The sequence below is a fragment of the Prunus persica genome, chromosome G1, assembly GCF_000346465.2.
Source record: "Prunus persica cultivar Lovell chromosome G1, Prunus_persica_NCBIv2, whole genome shotgun sequence".
In the NCBI taxonomy this organism is placed as follows: Eukaryota; Viridiplantae; Streptophyta; class Magnoliopsida; order Rosales; family Rosaceae; genus Prunus; species Prunus persica.
Window position 1 is genome coordinate 30965808 of NC_034009.1, and position 18373 is coordinate 30984180.

The 18373-nt window shown below is 38.1% G+C and overlaps 3 protein-coding genes across 7 annotated transcripts; 1 reads left to right on the forward strand and 2 right to left on the reverse strand.

Moving 5' to 3' along the window:
• Nucleotides 84–1058, forward strand: LOC18791912 (classical arabinogalactan protein 4). The gene has a single exon (XM_007223547.2). It carries the CDS (start codon nt 320–322, stop codon nt 812–814), a length of 495 nt encoding a protein of 164 aa, XP_007223609.1. The 5' UTR covers nt 84–319; the 3' UTR covers nt 815–1058.
• LOC18790038 (protein WVD2-like 7) lies at nt 1842–6346 on the reverse strand. Of its 5 annotated transcripts, none has more exons than XM_020555154.1 (10): nt 5781–6346; nt 5594–5666; nt 4483–5157; nt 4027–4185; nt 3780–3823; nt 3612–3698; nt 3404–3512; nt 3229–3300; nt 2805–2933; nt 1842–2595 (listed from the first exon to the last, which is right to left on the reverse strand). In XM_020555154.1, exons 2-10 carry the CDS (start codon nt 5633–5635, stop codon nt 2188–2190), a joined length of 1725 nt encoding a protein of 574 aa, XP_020410743.1. In that variant the 5' UTR covers nt 5636–5666; nt 5781–6346; the 3' UTR covers nt 1842–2187. The 5 variants fall into 5 exon arrangements, with proteins under 5 accessions (XP_020410743.1, XP_020410739.1, XP_020410738.1 ...); XM_020555150.1 differs by having other exon boundaries at nt 1884–2595; nt 3416–3512; nt 4027–4251; nt 5781–6344; XM_020555149.1 differs by having other exon boundaries at nt 1884–2595; nt 4027–4251; nt 5781–6344.
• LOC18788372 (probable aquaporin NIP-type) lies at nt 12211–13674 on the reverse strand. The gene is made up of 5 exons (XM_007226148.2): nt 13449–13674; nt 13129–13350; nt 12838–13035; nt 12678–12739; nt 12211–12556 (listed from the first exon to the last, which is right to left on the reverse strand). The coding sequence occupies exons 1-5, from the start codon at nt 13554–13556 to the stop codon at nt 12343–12345; spliced, it is 804 nt and encodes a 267-aa protein (XP_007226210.2). The 5' UTR covers nt 13557–13674; the 3' UTR covers nt 12211–12342.

Sequence of the window (18373 nt, forward strand, 5' to 3'; positions counted from 1 at the left end):
TTGTCAACTCTAAGAAAGTAACTTACTTAAAAAATGTCTTTTAAAGGTTAGAATTGAATATTTGTCAAAAGTAGCTAGATACAACTTCCTTTTGTATATATGGATCCTTTTCTATTTTCTCTGTTTTTCTTGAGTCGTGACAAGACTCTCATAGTCTCCTCCCCCTCCTAATAGCAAACAGCTTACCTCCACCACCACTCACCCACTCCACTTGTTATACTTTGTTTTCTTCTCCAACCCCCTTTCTCCTTTCTCTTATTCATTTCTACATTTCCTCAAAACCTTTCCATCCACAAACCCTTTTTAACACACCATCACCATGGCTGCTGCTGCTGCTGCTGATAACATAATAAACCCACTTATTCTCTCATTCTCAACCCTCTTCCTGGTCTCCATTCTTCTCAGCTTCCCGGCGACAACAACTTCGGATAATCCCTGCGCATATCCATGTTATCCTCCACCTACCGGCACCGGCAGCACTACTCCGGTGACCACCGCAACACCGCCTCCGCCGTCGACTCAAACCGGCTCATACCCTCCTCCTCCGACCGTCTACAATAACCCAACTGGATCGGGATATTCCTCTTACAACCCTCCTCCATCCACTTACAATGGTGGTGGTGGATATGGTTCTGGTGCCAATCCCCCTCCTGACCCCATCCTTCCCTATTTCCCATTCTACTTCAAAAACGGTGCTCGCGGAAACGGAGACGCTTCATCAGCAACCCCCCTCATTACAAGATCATCCACCCTCTTCAACACTATTGCCACCACCAATATTCTACTTGTATTTGTCTTCTTCTTTTTTCTCTAGTTTTCTGTAACAATCTTCTTCTTATTCTTCTTCTTCATATTTTAATCAATGAATTAGCTAGCTGGAGCTGGTCACAATTTGCGTGTCATGATCAAATATCATCATGTTTTGGTTTAATGGAAATCAATCATGTTAAATATTTGTATGGTACATGTTTCATGAGATTGATTGATCTAAGAGTGGTATGTATTTAGTTGCAGTTGCAGAAATGAGGTGAGAGAAACAGAACAAGTGATAACGATGATGATGATGATTACATAGAATTAATATTATATTGCTTATGTTTTGTCTTAATGCGACGCATAACCTCCAAATTGAAATATTACATCACCTGTCTTGGTGATTGCGCGCAGCGGACAACAACCAATAGGCTTAATGGAACGGAAACTTCAAGATGCCTTCCTTATCCTCCTTTAGGCTCCTTCCTTTCAGTTTTTTGTCTTCATTCAAACTTTTTAAATGCATGGCAAACCAAATGGAGCTAAGCGCAGTTCCATTACATTTCAAGGTCCATTTTATGTCTTGTAAATTAATAAAATTGGTCTGCTAAAAGAACAATAAAGGCTAAACAAAGGTTAAAGTTTTCAAACGTGGTTGTTAAGAGTTGCAACCACTAACGCAGTATGCATATCAAGATAATAGAATAGGTTTGCTATGGTGGTGGGGTCCTTTGGTTGGTACTTACTGCTTAGAGTCAAAAGTAGAGTAGAGACAGAAGGAGTATTATCTTCCTCCCTACGACATTCCAACCCACACAACCTTTTTAAGCAGAAGATTCCCAACATTTTATCAAACATAAGGGAATTCAAAAGCATTGAGACTGTGACTTGTCATATTATTTAGTGGGAAGGCAGAAAATCTTGAGACATCCGAGATCTGATCCATAAAAAGATGGGTCAAGGTTCCATGCCACTGCAAAAATTATTCATTTTTTGTGATAGAATTTCAATTGAATGACCATAGAAAAGCTCTGTTCTGTTCTGTGCCAGCAACAAACTCGCTAATCCATTTCAAAGAGACATACTTTGATTGAAAGAGAACTTGCTTTCATTACAATCTACCTGATGAATAATATAATTTAATCAATTTCAATTTATCATATTTATAAGGTGGCAAGAGGGCCAAGCCTAGGCAATGTTAGCCCCTCAAAACAGCGCAACCATTATTATTATGTCTATTCAGCTTATATGCTTTTGTTACAAGCTTTGCATGGATAAAACTGTCTGTGGGACTCTAAAAGTGATAGCAAAGGGAAACGCTAGCCTCAACAGCTGATTTTGATGATCACTAATAGTAATAATGGTTGTCACCAATACCATAAATTGAAGCATACTATGGATGATGGGATGACAAAAGGAACAAGGACCCTTCATTCATGAGGCAACACCAACTGTTAGATGACCCATTCTGGAACTGCTTCTGAAACCGATGCCTTTCATACCCTTCCTTGACATCTCTCTGTTATTTCTTTCGCCTCCCACTTTCTGCTTCCCCTCACTTTTCCGACCTTTTGCCACCTTACCACTTTCTAACAACCGCTGTTTCTGCACACTAGCATCCTTCTCTTTTTCTTTCATCCTGCTGCCTTCACTTTTTGTTTTCGTATCTTGGGATAAGTTGGTTTCTCCTGAGGCATCATGTGATTCAGTTGTGCTTACAGGAGCACTAGCAGTGGGATCTTCATCCTTTCCTACCTCTGAATATGAGGCCAATCCTGCAGCAGCTCCACTCCCTGGACTTGTTGACTTGCCTTGTACTTTAGAGAATTTGGTAGATGCAGCCTGAAAGACATAGAAATGGAATGTTTGGTGCAAAGAAAGAACAACTAATCATGATTTAGAACACCACAAGTCATTCTCTATCTCGCAACATATTTGACATCCATTTTCACGAGTGAATTGGAATTTAAGCTCTAATTCAAACTTGGCCTCATTGATTCACTTGGAATCTATCTCCTGTCTTAAAAATGCAATGGAAGACATTTATTTACCTTGTTTCCATCAGGCCCTGAAGTCATAGCTACATTGTAGAAAGAAGGCATTGGTGCTGCTTTGAAGTTGAGGCTTTTCCGGAATTGTTTAATCTCAGCTTCTGTCTTTTCCTGCCGCATAACAGCAACCTAAACCCATTGAGATTCTTAAGAGAAGTTTCAAAAGCATGCAATCAGGAATATTTGAGTTGCATTATCATCGAACATTTGCCTGATTTATGGGTAACTATATAAACTTTAGCATTCAAAAGTCCAGGAATAGATTAGACCCACAACATCTGCATCATTGTACCAAGCATAACATAGCATTCTAATCATTTGAAAAACATAATTATCTTTTTCAACATACTAATGCATCCCACACTGAAATTGTCGAACAATTCAGCATTATATACAGAAGACAGTAATTGAATAATTTCTTTACCTGCTTTCTTGCTTGGATCTTACTGATCTCATCTTCCTTAGCGTGCATTTTTTCTTCCAACTTCATGGAAAACTGGATTGTATGAGCCACAAGGACAAAGGAACAAGTCAATTCAATGTTGTAAGCCATATATCTAAACCCAAAATCTAAAGGAACTGCAAATTCAGAAAAATACATGCTGGCTTGCCTCTTTCCTCCTTTCTGCTCGTTCAGAACTTTTGAAATTGAAAGTTGCAACACTTGATCTCGTATCAGACTTGGTCAAATTGACTCTGTGGTTAAGCCTGTATGAGAAAGGAAAAGGGAAAGGTGATTTCCATCAAAATTCAACAGTTCGAGAGATAGAAACATCTAACAGCATTGAATAAGAAATGTTAATATACCTGTTTGTTGTTTGGTATCTTCTCGGGTCAGGCTTGAATGCCGGAGGTTGAGGTTCATCAAGTTTCTTGCCTCGTGACTCTTTATCACTATAACAATGTAAGAAGGATATATGAGGTTCCATTCAATAAAGCATGCAGGATTTCTACTTGCAAAAAACAGTATATTACCTTGTACTCTCATGAACAGATTTTCCCTTCAGATCTCTAGATTCCTGTGTGGAAGAAAAAAAGAGAAAGGCAATGATAAATAATAAATAAAGGATTGCAGTATCCAAAGGCATACCATTATTGGGAAACTAATATGTATATAGTACACCATTTAGAGGGTGAAGAACATCATAAATACGAGGACATGAAATACCTTTATCTTATTTTGGCATTTTAGTGGTAAATACGTATCATGAACAATGCTTACCTCTAATTTTGAAGTTCTGCGTCCAGAATGTGTTGATGGAATGGCAGTTTTTGATGACAGCTTTTCTTTTTCCGTTCTCCTCCGTGTGCCCTCTCTTTCTCTTGTATTAGAATTCTTTGTAGGATCTTTAGATGCCTCAGAAGAAATGCTTCTCTGGACCTGAGAAATGCTGGCCTTAGAATTGACTCTGGGCTTGGAAGTTTTGGATTCTTTTGCATCCTTCAACTAGATAGGACACAAGGAGTATAAGCAACATAGCATTGGTTCTCAAACAACAAAAGGAAAGTAAGTCCGGAAGCGCATATCTAGATGCTATAATGTTATAATTATATCCATATTGTTTTTGGTCAGATATAATTACATCTAGATTTTAATGCAAGAGAGTCTATAGTAAGTACTATTACTAACTAAAGAAAAATGTCTTATTATGATGAAAGTATTCTTAGGAGCCCAAACCTTTGGAGAAGCACTTTGCCAAGTTTCTACAATAGTGCTATCAATTTTCTTAGCTGCTTCAGTCTTGGGGCATATATTAACAGGGTTAGAAGATTCATAAGCATTCGCTGCATCACCATTATGATTCTTATTTACATCAGTCTCTGGTTCATCAATAGTTGAAGAAAATTCGTCACAATCCTTTCCAGGTTGATGTGTTTCCTCAGAATTTGCATCTTCAACAGCACCATCGACCAAAATATCATCATCCTTTAAGGAAGATACCTTCTGAGGACTAGACAATAAAACTTCAGGATCTTCTTTTTCACATTCGGTCACAACACTACAGTCTCCATGATACTCTGAACCATCCGGGCTCTCATCAAATTGAGCATAACTGCTGCCTTCATTTCCATGTTCAAATTCTTCCCTGTAAGCACCACTCTCCAAGACATCATTTTCACAGACTTGATAATCTGTACCATGATGACACTCGGGTAAATTTGGTTTGGGAAGACCCTTCTTTTTGAAATGAGCTTCAAAGTAAGCTTTCTTCTTAATAACTGAACCTGGTTTCAAGCATTTTTCAACCTCTTCAACATATCTGTTATGTGAGAAAGATGATCTCTTTTCCCAAGATAACGCTTCATCTTCGAACCTCCCAAATGATATGGAACCAGAGTGTAAAGAGTCTGACTGTCCATTCCAAACAAGTGGCTGTTATTGGAATGACTATAAAACAGATTGAATCGCTAAACAAATTTTTTAATTCATGCACTTTGTGGGAAATTTTGTATGCATTACTATATCAGTTTTTGGACACCTCTGCTGAAAATCAATCAAATCAGAAAAGCAGATCACAATTCATTACAATATCCAATTCCATGACTTTTGCCGACACTTAAAAAATTTCTACAACATGACCAAAATTCTTTTATTGGGAAAGGTTAGTTCTACATAATCGACCTAAAGGTCAATTCTTTTTATATCTCATAACATTCCTAAAATTTTCCTGATTAAGTAGTTAATCTCAGATTGGTATAGATTTTATGAACCTTTACTTGCAAACAAACAAAATTGGAATGAAAATATACAATCAAGCACAGACTAAAAGGTGGAAACAAAGAAGTACCTGAAAGCTAAAACTAAAGGGTTCTTCTATCTCCCCAGACATGATTATAATCAGCCCTCAAAGGAATGTCAATCTTTCAGAGACAAAAAAGAAAATTAATAAGTAAGCAAACATGGGCAAGTCTCCGTTTATCCAAAACCCAAATGAGAAAAAAGTCACTGAATTGCAGGAAATGTTAAGAGCTTACCTTAACTAGAAGGGGGCATTTCAGAGGTGCAAGAAACGCATATAAATCAGATTAGCGGTGGCTGGGGCTTGGATCCCAGAGAAGGAAACAGTTTGGTAATGGAGAATGAAGCAAAATGTTAGTTAGGCATCTGAAGCAGGCGTGTTAGGAGGGAAAACACACACATGACACAACACCAAAGAAACCCATTACTTTGTCTTTGCCTTTAGATCTTGCTTCTTTTTCTTCTTTGTTTTTGGGGGGTTACAAAATTAGATCTTGTTGTTTGGCTAACAAGCTTCTGAGGCTGAGAGAGAGAAAGAGACAGACTTTTTGGTGAGTGAGTGAGAAGTGATTAGTGTACTCATAAGTTGTCAAGTACTTTCCGAAATGTAAAGTGGGATATATGCTTAAAAAGGTTGTTTTGTATCAATCAGTCAGTCAAACCATTTCTCAATCTCAATCTCACCAATCGATGATGGTTGGCTTTTCGCCTCTTAATTATTATCTTCTTGCTTTCTGACACTTCGATAACGCCTTCAAACCCTCCGTTCTTTCCGTCGTTACTGTCCTCTGTTAATACTTTTGCCTGCCTGCCAGCAGCTTCACCTCCATACCCTTATTTTCCTATAAATTAACATATTTTTCTATATAATTAAAAGGTATGCTTTTTATTTATTTATTTTATGTATACAAACAATAGTATAAATTAATTTAATTTACAACCAAGAATTCGAATTGGGAGTAAAGACTATGAATTCACTGTCTTCAACTGGTCTAACTCAAGTCATGCTTTCAATTTTATTTTTTTTTGAATGTGAAGCGTTTGATTAGAAAATTTTAAGGAGGATATAATCATTTGGTTAGGAATCAGGGTTGGGCCGACCACACACCAATTGGGACAAACTGAAAACCTGCTGTAGGAGCATGTGTATGGGCTCTGCATGTCTCGACCTGCCCAACATATACAAAGATACCGGGCCGGGCACCCTGTGTAAACTCGGATCCTGTCCCTTTATCGACCTTTTTTTCCCTTGGGTTCGCCCGCTTAGGTAGTAATATATATCCCTAATCCCAGTAGTAATCAACACCAAAACCAAATAGATCGTAGATCTATACATTGAATCCTCCAATTTTATTACAAAAGACCATTGACAAGACACCATTTATACAGGGAAAGAAAAGAACAAAGATGAAACTGCCCATGTGGCATCATAGGTTAAGAGTCAATGATATGGGGTTGTTGAACGGAAAATTTTCACAAAAGCAATTAGCCAAGAGTTTGACTTGGGTTAGAATTGAATTTGTTTTGTCCCTGCAATCTTATCAAGAAAAACATTTAAAAATAAAATAGATGTATTTCAGTGGTTTTGAAACACCAAGAGATAAGTATCTCGGTTGAGAAGTGGTCATCAGCTTGAATTCAAACTCATCATAAGATAGCCTCTATAAGAGGCATGACACGAGGGAAAAAAAAGAAGAAGAGGAGAACAGAGGAGGACAAAAAAAAACGCAGAGAGAGGAGAATAGCTGCAGGAAAGAAAAGGAGGAGAAAGGAGAACAGCCGCATGAAGGAAAAATTAGCAAGCATACTTCAGAAAGGGAAGAGCCATTTCAAGGTAAAAATATCAGTTTTATGACACAATTTTCTGGTTTTTGCTCAAGACTTTAGGTTTCATCCAACTCAAGGGTTCTTGGCTATGATGATTTCAATCATCATAAACAAAGTTAAGAATCTCTCCAAGGCTTGGCTGCGCTCAAATAACTCCAGCGATGTTTTCAAACATCTGGTCCACAACCAACAGGGGAGGATTGCCTTCCATGATGATTTCAATCATCATATTTCATGGCATAGTCTATTCCAATAGGCAACGTCGAATAAGCGCTTCCAGGAGCAAAGGATCCCTCAAATCATGGATGTAGAGATGAACGCACCATGGAATCAAAATCAAAGAACGAAAGCTTGTAATTACAAGTCTCTGCGTAAAACCTCAGTATGAAGCATCTAAAACCAAAAGGGCCTCATGGCAATTGAATTGCTTCCCCATGAGTGTGTGCTGCCAGCAAGCCAACAAAAAAAAAAAAGAGAGCCAGCGGAGGAAGAGATGGTGGAGCAAAAGGAAAAAAATTGTGGTTTCGTTGTTGTGTTTTGTTTACAGAGATGAAACAAAAAGGAGATAAAAATAAAACAAAGGGAGACTTTCGCACAGCCATCCTCTTTTGATCTGCTTTGACTAAGAACAGGAGTAAAGAAGTAAAAGAAATATAGTGGCTGGTTTTGTTTCTTGTGCACATTTGCATGTCTTTGGTTTGAAAGTTGAGAGGTTATTCCGTCTTTTTTGAAAAAGCTTTGGCTTTTTCCAAAAGTGAAAGCTCTCTTGAATGGTTCTCTTGGTTGATTGAAAATTGAATAAAAGAAAAGGAGATGGGCAATAGTAAAAGTACAGCAATAGTAAACAAAAAAAGAAGAGGAGTTGGCAAAGCAAATACCACAAGTTTTTCTCTTTGGTGTCTAAAGCAAAAGCAAGGGTTTTCTCCACTAAATAAAGAAATCTCCAAAGCCTTCAATCTCTCAGCACAGTCTATACATGCAAAAAGAGAGAACAAAAAGTCAGAAACATGGAAAAAGGCAAAAAAAAAAAAGCAAAAGAGAAGGGAGTTTATGGAGTAGACTACCACGTGGAAAGCAAGAGGATTTTCCCCTTTGTGTGTAGCTGGTGATGAGCAAGGAAAAGGGAAGTAGAATTCTACTTCCTGTCAATTGAAAGTCTCAAGGTTCTCTTGGGTATTGACCTTGGGAAAGTTACAGCACATAATGGACAATAAGAGGATTTGTCTCTTTTGGTTCCAAGTCAGCCCAGAAGCATCCAATTAATTGGAGGGTCTTCTATTGCTACTGCTATTGCTGTCCATGTAGACAAAAGTCCTAGTTAGTTCAATCAATAAATAAAATAAAAGAGAAGAACTAAGGAACGGCATGTGGGTTACCACGTGAGATCCGCTTCCGTTTGATGGGGCAACAGGTGGCTTGAGCAAAGCTATGTGCTGGTCTGGGAGCAAAGCTATGTGCTGGTCTGGAGAAGCAAACGAAGAATAATGTTAAGACTTTCGTTTTGTGGCTATTTGCTGGTGCACACATATTTTCTTTTTTTATAAGGAAGACAACCCAATCCTATGTGGACAAGAAGTTTACTTCACTGGATGATCCAGCAGTTCCAAATCAATAAGGAGTTTAATCCATACTTCACTTGGAGAAGGATTTCTATCCTTTGGGTGTCTTAATCAAATTGAAAGACACCTGTTAATGGCACCAATACGTGAGGGATCCAGCTGGAGCAAAGCAAGGCCTTTGGTTTACTATGTTTTGCTGAAAGTAAACAGAAAAAAATAAAAAAATAAAAGCTTGTGGAGGTGAACCCTCCACGTGATGATTTTTGGCTTTGAATCAAAAGCAAAGCCTTGAATCAAAATTCAGAACAATGAAGAAAGCTTTGCTCTTCTTCAGGTCAGAATCAAATTCACATGAAGTCAATTGCTGGGGCTATGACACTACATAAGCAAAACGAAATGAAGAGTAAATGTGTTGGTGAACCCACCACTTGTGAATTCAAAAGGACTTCTTCCTCTTTGACTTGCAGCAGAGTAATAAAAAAAAAAGTCTTGGACTTCACGGACTCGCATGTCTAAAGTGAATTCAAGATTATGTCTTTGATTGTAACAACAACAAAAAACAACAAAAGAAAGGGTTCGATGCAAGATGTAAATGTGTTGGTGAACCCACCACTTGTGAATTCAAAAGGACTTCTTCCTCTTTGACTTGCAGCAGAGTAATAAAAAAAAAAGTCTTGGACTTCACGGACTCGCATGTCTAAAGTGAATTCAAGATTATGTCTTTGATTGTAACAACAACAAAAAACAACAAAAGAAAGGGTTCGATGCAAGATGTGTTTTGCCAAATTTTTATCTCCTCTAATAAGTCGTATGCAAGAGACCAGAGAAGAAATAATTGGCAAGTTTGACAAAAGCTAACAAACCCAAAGCTGCCAGCTGCATCAATCTGAACACACAAAGTTTGAGTCCAGACTCATGCGAACCAATCCAAAGGAAGTGCAGATTTCTCTAAGTTCATCCCCCACAGTTCAAGCTATCAAGCTTCTAAATAGGAAGGAGCAGAACTATGAAAAAAATAAGATAAATCAAGGAGATACAATACTTTTCTTTTGCTTCATGGAGAAGCAAAAGGCCCCATGCCAATGACAAACGGAATGGAAAATCAAGCCACAAGAGTAGCTGGCTTGTACCGACGTCAAGAAGTCAAAGACGATAAAAAAATAGTCAGAGGCGTGATTGTTTGAGAGGGCCCATTCTTTGTAAATGTCCACTAAGCTCAGCAATATGCTTTACAATATAAAACAAGCATTGAGCTTCACACAGATAGAAGACAAAGTGAAGGTTTGAAACCAAGGCCTTTTCAAGTTCCTCACATTACTTTTGGTGACTGCAACAAATGAAAACAAAGTGTCCAGGCACTTGTGCTCCTTTGTATTCCAAGGGACGAAGATGTGAGTTCACTACTTGCAGTACCAAGCTATGCAAGCAAGTGCACAAAAGTGTCAGCAAGGGTTCATGAGAACTAAATCAATTGACGGTCAAGAAGGCTCAATAAAATGCTTACGTCATTGAGGTCTATCTGCCTCAATTCTCAAATGCAAGACGGCTACCAAACATGCCCACAAAATCTCAACAAGAAATATAGGAATCAATCACTGTGGCAAAGAAGCTATTCAAAAAGGAGTGCCAAGCGACTCAACCATACTGTGTCCATGACTCCATTCCAGATAAATGATTGGCCGTGCTACGAGCATCCAGCTCGCACTCAAAAGATACCAAAGGAGCATCAATATGGATTAACAGGCTTGTCAACCACAAAAACCCATTAATCTCAAATCCTCCAAATCATGCATGGATACAAACGCAAATGTCAATTGTAGAGAATTAGTGGGTTCATCAAAATTACTCATTATTTTTCTTGGACATTGACAAAAAGAAAAATGGTATAAAACCATCCAATTTTCCCCATGGTTCATCTACCCATGCAAATTCCAAATGAGATTAAATTCAAATATCTCAAACACAAATTCTTAATTAGTGGGCCACACTTACCCATTAATTTCCAATTTTTCCCATAGGTCATCTACCTATGAAAATCTCCAAATTGTCTCAAAGACACAAATTCTCAATTAGTGGGTCACACTTACCCATTAATTTCCAAAATTTGGAACTACATCGGTTTGATCCCGTCAAGGGTACGTAGGCAGTCTAGCATCCCAATAGACGCAACCGCAATCAAATTTAAATATCTGGTTTATCTTAACCAAATTTTGCCAAAACACTTTCCCAAACGCAATCGTCAATGTTTAGGAAAAATTAATGGGATAATTAAAATTACTCATTATTTTTCTTGGACATTGACAACAACGAAAGTGGTACAAAACCATCCAATTTTTCATGGGTCATCTACCCATGAAAACTCTAACGAGATTAAATCCAAGTCTCTCAAACAGAAATTCTCAATTAGTGGGCCACACTTACCCGTTAATTTCTAAATTCCGAACTACGTTGGTTTGATCCCTTTGAAAGGGTACGTAGGCAATCTAGAGATTCAATCTAGATGCAACCATCCCAAATGCAATTCCATATCGAATCCCTGGTTTATTCAGCTAAATTCACTCAAACACTTCTCAATACAATTCAAATCAAATTTCCCTCGCAATGAGTCATTTATTCATTGCGATTCTTTGAACTATGAGTGGCTTGATTCCCGCAAGGGATACGTAGGCATCCTGGGGTTGGACTTGGGAGCAGTTGCAAAATCAAACACACACGTTCTGTTTCTTTATGATGGAATCAAAGGGTGTTCCCTTGAAGCAAGGGATTGTAATTAAGAGACTTACGTCTCGAATGGGTCGAACCTAAAATAATAAAACCTCGTTATTTAATTAGTGGTGGTGAAATTATGTTAGGATGATCACTTTTTTCCTTCAACAGGGGTAGCTAGAAATTAAGATTTGGTGGGAGGGATTATCAGATGGGAAAGTCTATGGCTTCATCATGAGTCATCTATCACATGAAACTGTCACACTAGATCTCACATGACAGGCTACCTTTATAGATATATAAATTCATAAACTGTAAACTATCGCATGGTCATATTGGAAATCAAGCGTTATTTTGGAAGAGTAACAAATAAAAGACAAGTTGTAATTTGCTAGCCATGATTTCTGCTTTCGAAGTTTTATTAGCTAGGTATCTAAAAAATGACACAGATTTGTACAACATTGTACATAGAAAATGGAAAAGAAAGTACAATTACACCTAGAAATGAGTTTCGATTAATCCCTTGCACAGAATAAGAAACTAATTATAATTTAATATATGGTACCATACGCCCTAGGGTTAGGATATACATATGTCCACATATATGGTTGCGTGCAGCCGGGGTGGATGGAGAAGATGATGGATCCGATCGCCGAAGCAGTAATAAATAAACGGATGCAAATGAAGTAATGAATGAATAGGATGATCAAGGTTTAGTGGAGAGGGACTTGATGAAGGAAGCACTCTTGGTTAACTCGCGGAGTGGTTTGTCAGTAAATCTAATCAAATTGTAGGCAAATCCACCGAGTACGGTGCCCACTATTGGACCTGCAAAGTAAATCCACAGTCCTTTGTATGTGTGCATCACAATTGCTGGCCCTAGGCTCCTCGCTGGATTCATTGATGCCCCTGATACTGGCCTGCATGCATATATATTCAATTTCTTTAACTAGCTATTATCATGTTAATTATAACTGCGAAGCAAATTTTTAGGTAAAGATGTGGAAAATCAGCGGTCCATGCATAAATGTATATATGTACCCGGCAACGAAGACATCGATCACTATTGTCATTCCTACAGCAATTCCTGCCAGTTCTCCAATCTGCATGCATATATATATATAAAATGTAAAATGAATATATCCAGGAGATGGAAGTTGATTAATATAAAAATGAAGAAAGATATTAATTATATACTAACAGCTCTGTTGTCGGTGGCAACGCCTGAAATAACAAACATCAAAAGAAAGGAGGCAATGATCTCAATGATCAAAGATCGAATATCTGATCCAACTGGTAAAGTACCAAAGTATGCGGTTTGGGGTACGTCCAAAAGAAGGCATAGCGTCCCGCTTGCAAGGATGGATCCTAACACCTGCGCCACAACATATAGAGGCACCTGCAAATGCAATGCAAGTATTACAAATTAATTAATTAACATCAAGAATGTAATTAGTTAGTTAATTAATTGGGATTATATATAGAGTCATGCCTCTTTGACTGGAAAGTGGCGAAAGATGGCAAAGGTGACGGTGACAGCGGGATTAAAGTGGGCGCCGGAGATATGGCCAACGGAATAGACCATGACCATAACAATTAATCCCCAAGTAATTGCAATCCCTGGAAATGTTACAGAACCGTAAATCTTATTCACTGCTACCGAACCACACCCGATAAATACCACGAAATATGTCCCAATCACCTCTGCAATTACCTGCACGTGAGGAGGTTTAATTAGGTATTATGCATGCATATATGAATATGATATATATAATACTCAGTGAGATCCATCAGCCACCCACAAGGCGTTACCTTTTGGGTAAGTTGAACAATCTCAGAAGAAGAGCAAATCCCAGAATTTGTGCTGTCTGTACCCGAGCTGCCACCTTCTTCCATCTTTTTCATGGCTTGATCAGACATTTTGTTACTCTTTATTTTAACTATATGCTACACAATTTTCCCAATACTAATTAGTATCTCTCTCTCTCTCTCACTCTCTCTCTCTCTCTCTCTCTCTCTCTCTCTCTCTCTCTCTCTCTCTCTCTCTGATCTCTAGGAAGCAAGCAATCAAGAAATATAATATTGGTGTGACTGGAAAGAAATTTAAATTGCAAACAATGTCCTGGTTTTGGGTAAAGCAATGGTTCGCCTGTTTTAGCGATTAGCCAATGGAGTTAATGTTTGTACGAGTTTCATTTTAATGTAAGCCCCGTATTACACCCAACTTACATCTTCATTAGCAAAAACTTGTACCAACAATTCTTGGGTTGCATGGATTTCTCTTTTGTTTTTCTTTTCTTTTGTGAAACATGATGTCAATTGGTCTAGCGGCCCATGTTTACACGAGACATTCAAATCCGATACACATTGAGGACTACTTATTTATCATTAGTCTCCCATACATCCTTTTTGGATACGTGAAATAAATGAATGCATTGAGTTGGGCCGTTCTAAATCTTCTAGTTGGACCTCCATCTTTATTAGCTTATTGTGTTTTGGGCTCTGGCTTCACTTGTAGCCAAAAATAATGAAACATGGTTTAACAATTGGTTGTGCAGAGATTGATTATTTTCATGAAAAATAATAAAGCAATTAATTGGATTAAAATTATAGTATCAACTCGCATTTAAACATAAAGTTTGCCTTGATAGAGGTCCACAGCTCGACATTTCCTTGCTGTGCAGGCATTAGCTTATGGCATTATCCCTAGATACACACCAATTTATATTATTGGTCCAAACTAAATAAATTCCAAAGGCTAGATGATATATATATATATATATCTGTGTGTGTGTGTGAATTCAAACAAATAAAAGCAGGCAAAAAAGAGGTGCAATAATCAGAAAGGGACATGGATGGGGCCTGACATCCGATCCGATCGATGGAGTTAGATAGAAGGTGGGCGTATGTATATGTTGTGAAATCGCTTATTGGCTTATAATAAGAAATTTTCTTTGCTTTTACATGCACTGTCTTTCTCTGTCTCTGTCAATAGTCTCAACTCTCAAGCCAACCCAAAACCCTAATGGACTGGAATGGAATGGAAATGGTCCCAAAGCCACAGCAGTTGTTGGTCCATCTCTGTGCTGGCTCCTGTTCGTTGTTCACCCTACACTGACCATGACGGCATGACCACCCCCTTCTCTATCTCTCTCCATGTTTTGATTCATTTTTGTTTGTATGTATTTATTTTCATCTGCACCACGCCTTTATTGTTTTGGTCCCAACCCAACCCAAAAGCCTCCAACACCAACTTGCACGAATTTAATACCAATTCCTTGTATATCTATATATTATATATAATAACTTATCTGAAAAGCATGAGTTAGGTTCAGTTTAGGGTATATATATGTTACCACCCGAATAAATTTTGTTATATCAAAATCGGATAAAGGAGCATAATATTTCATGTAACTGATTTAGTCACGCAGTATAATCATAGTTACATAATTGGCATTGGCAAGATTTGATTTGGATGGGGTGTTGCCTGCAGACTTTGAAGCATGGCCCCCATGTATGCTGGAGAATCAAGCCACGCGCACGAGGACACCACCATATGTTTTTTATATTGTCTGCCCTACTCCCACCTAATCATCCATTAATTATTATATAATTATTATGTCCGAGGCTATTTACGTGCTGCTACACATATTGAACTTCATTACCATTTCCATGTAAGTAATTTTAGTAAAATCAAAAACCAAAGTTCATTATTTGTCGAATTCCAATCATTCACGCATACATATATATATATATATATATATATATGGACCAATATCGTCTAGCGACACGTATCTTTTAGATTGCCAACCACCACCACACCACCATTCAGATCTTAGACACTTAGAGTGTGTGTGTGTGTGAAGTACAAAGTGATGGCAGTGTACTGTGTACGACTTAAAGTGTCGAATAAATTAGCCACAAAACCATGAATCATGCAGAGAATTGAGCTGCAAAAATGTAGTGATGATATGATTTCAGTTCAAAGGGTCTGGACTTTTAAGGCACTCAGGTTGAAGTGCTTTGTGGGGACTGTACTGCTTGTTTCTGAGGCCTTCCATATTTTATATATCATCCACACAACACAAAGTTCCCTTTGCAAAGGTAAAGACTAAAGAGTCTTAAAATGGTAGGACCCTTCAGTTAGACCTTAGCTAACGTAGAGAGAGAGAGAGAGAGAGAGAGAGAGAGAGAGAGAAGTGTGGTTCGTGTCACATTGGGGTCCATTCCCTTTGTATCCAAAGAAAAGTGCTTCCTGCAAAGTCCAAAAGCTCTGCAAAACTTGGTTCCTCCAAACAGTCCCTACCTTACTTGGATTCTCTATATGTATCCTTTCCTTCCGTTTATCTACGGGGGCCTCCCTCCTCAGTGAGCAATTATACATAGCTAACCATGGCATGTTTGGCTACAATGTTAGTTGTTTCAAACCTCCTTTAATTTTTCGTCAAAAAAGAAAAAAAAAGAAAGAAAAAAACCTCCTTTAATTAGCTCCACATGACCAAAGTATGGGCATCCACATGAGCATGGGCCCCGCCCTAATGCTTTAGCCACCTGTGTGCTTGAACTGTACGATGATCAATCTTTAATCGTCCATGCCATTGCTCTCAGGCCCCGCCATTTAGTCCACATCGATCAACAATCATACTGGTGGTGCCATGCCATGCATATGCACTGCACATAATAATTGTGGTCTATCTATCATCTATCATCTATCATCCATTTATGGGCTCAAAAATATCATCTAAAACAATAACTTGATGTTGTTTGCCAAATCTCGAGATTAACATATTATTTGTTTAATTACCCTAATTAATGTCAACTTATTTCCTAACATGGATGGAACGATTGATTGATTTCTTCATTCTTTTGATAGAATTAGCCAGTAGGATTATAGATAGAGATAATGAGAAATTAAAAGGTGAGGCTGAGGTTGATGGAGCAGAGTGCACACGTGGGGGTGAGAACTAAATTTTGTTGGATTGTGGCTACAAATGCATGTGAAAGTGTACCGTGAACATGGATCTAGGGTTCATGAGTCGTCGGTTTTCGTAACTCACCCATTTGCAAACTCCAACACCATCGCTTTCGCGTTCTGGCGGGCGTTCAGCCTGCCTTTCTGCCTGCTTTGGACCTCTTTTGGATATCATGGAGCGAGCATGTTGGTCGTCTTTCTTGCCTCTCTTCTTCCTTATCTTTAATTTCGTGATCTACGGCCTAATTCTTGTCTTCGTCTTATTTATTAGTTTCCTCCTCCTATATGTGTGTGTATATATATATTCTTCCATCATCTTTTTTTTTTTTTTTTTTTTTTACAGAGATCATATAATAATAACTTATATTGCTTGGGTTTTAGTTAACACCTAGTGTTCCACTGTGTAGTGCGTATGTTCCCTCCCATATCGACACCGTCTCCTTAATTCAAATCTTGGGATACGGGTTTTGCCAAATGCCTAATCCCAACACTCACCAAATTAATAACATTTAAATATGGATGGGCTTTTGCATGCTCATTGTACAGTATTCACGAGAGTATTTTTGCTCATCACCTTAACTTAAACTGTACTCTCATCATCATTATTCTCAACACTTAATATGTGTCTATGAGCATAACCATAGTTTCATAAATACAAAATAAAGAGTTAATTATGGTTATAGCTATAAACAAGTGTTAAGTATTGAAAATTATGGTGGTGAACAAAAATATTTCTCAGTACTCACGTAGTCACACTAGTTATTATTAGTTTAGAGGAGATAATAGTTAATGTACATATTAATTAGTACTTGAAAGATGGCCTTAATTTATGGGCGCACGAAAGTTAATGAAGGTTGAAGATTAGGGTTTAGGTGACATCAGTCTTCTATTCTCCATTATCTTGATCTTTGAAGACCATTTAGAACATTTCCAGCCCACAAGGGAAGCTCGAGTAAGAAGGGGCCTTAGCCTAGTTTCGAGCTTCTACAGCCTGGGCAAATGGTGGGGACCACCAACCTGAGCAAGCGCAAAGGCAAAACGAGCTCAAGCTCATGTCAGAGGGCAGCTGACGTCAGTGCCTCAGTTTGAAACTTTTATGCGCTAACGCCAGCCAGGCGTCAGCCCTGATTTCCGCCAACGGCTAGAAGCCATGTGGCTTGTCCGATCCCTCCAATCCAACAGTTGCCCTTTTTTTTGTTAAAAAAAATTGAAATTTAAAAAAAAAATCCCAAAAAATTTATGCATTCTATATCGCCCTCGAAAATTAACAATATAGTACAACGAATTTAAAATAAAATAATCTTCCAAAAGATTCTTACTCCGAAAATGCTTACGTCTGTCTACGTTAGGGCCACGACCGACTTGTGAACCATGGTGGTAGCTTTGGCTTGACAGATGGAGCATACCCACTGCAATGGCAACTTGTTCATCATCTTCTTCCTCCTCCCTTTGTTATTCAACTCGTTTGCAACTTCTTTCTTCAATTGCTCGCTCTTGCCTCTCCAAGCACCTCCTCATGTAAGACATTAAGAGTGGAATGTGTTTTCTAAAATTTGAGAAATGAAAGGATAGAGAGGATATGGTGTGAGAGATCTGAGTAGGCTCTAGTTTTATAAAGGGATGTATAAGATAAAGATGACACGTGATATAATTTTAGAGGGTGAAAATTTTATTTGAAATATGAAATTTGTATTTTATAATAAATATTGACACGTGGCAATTGAAAATCTCATCTGAAATTTGAGATGTGAATTTTTTAATAAAT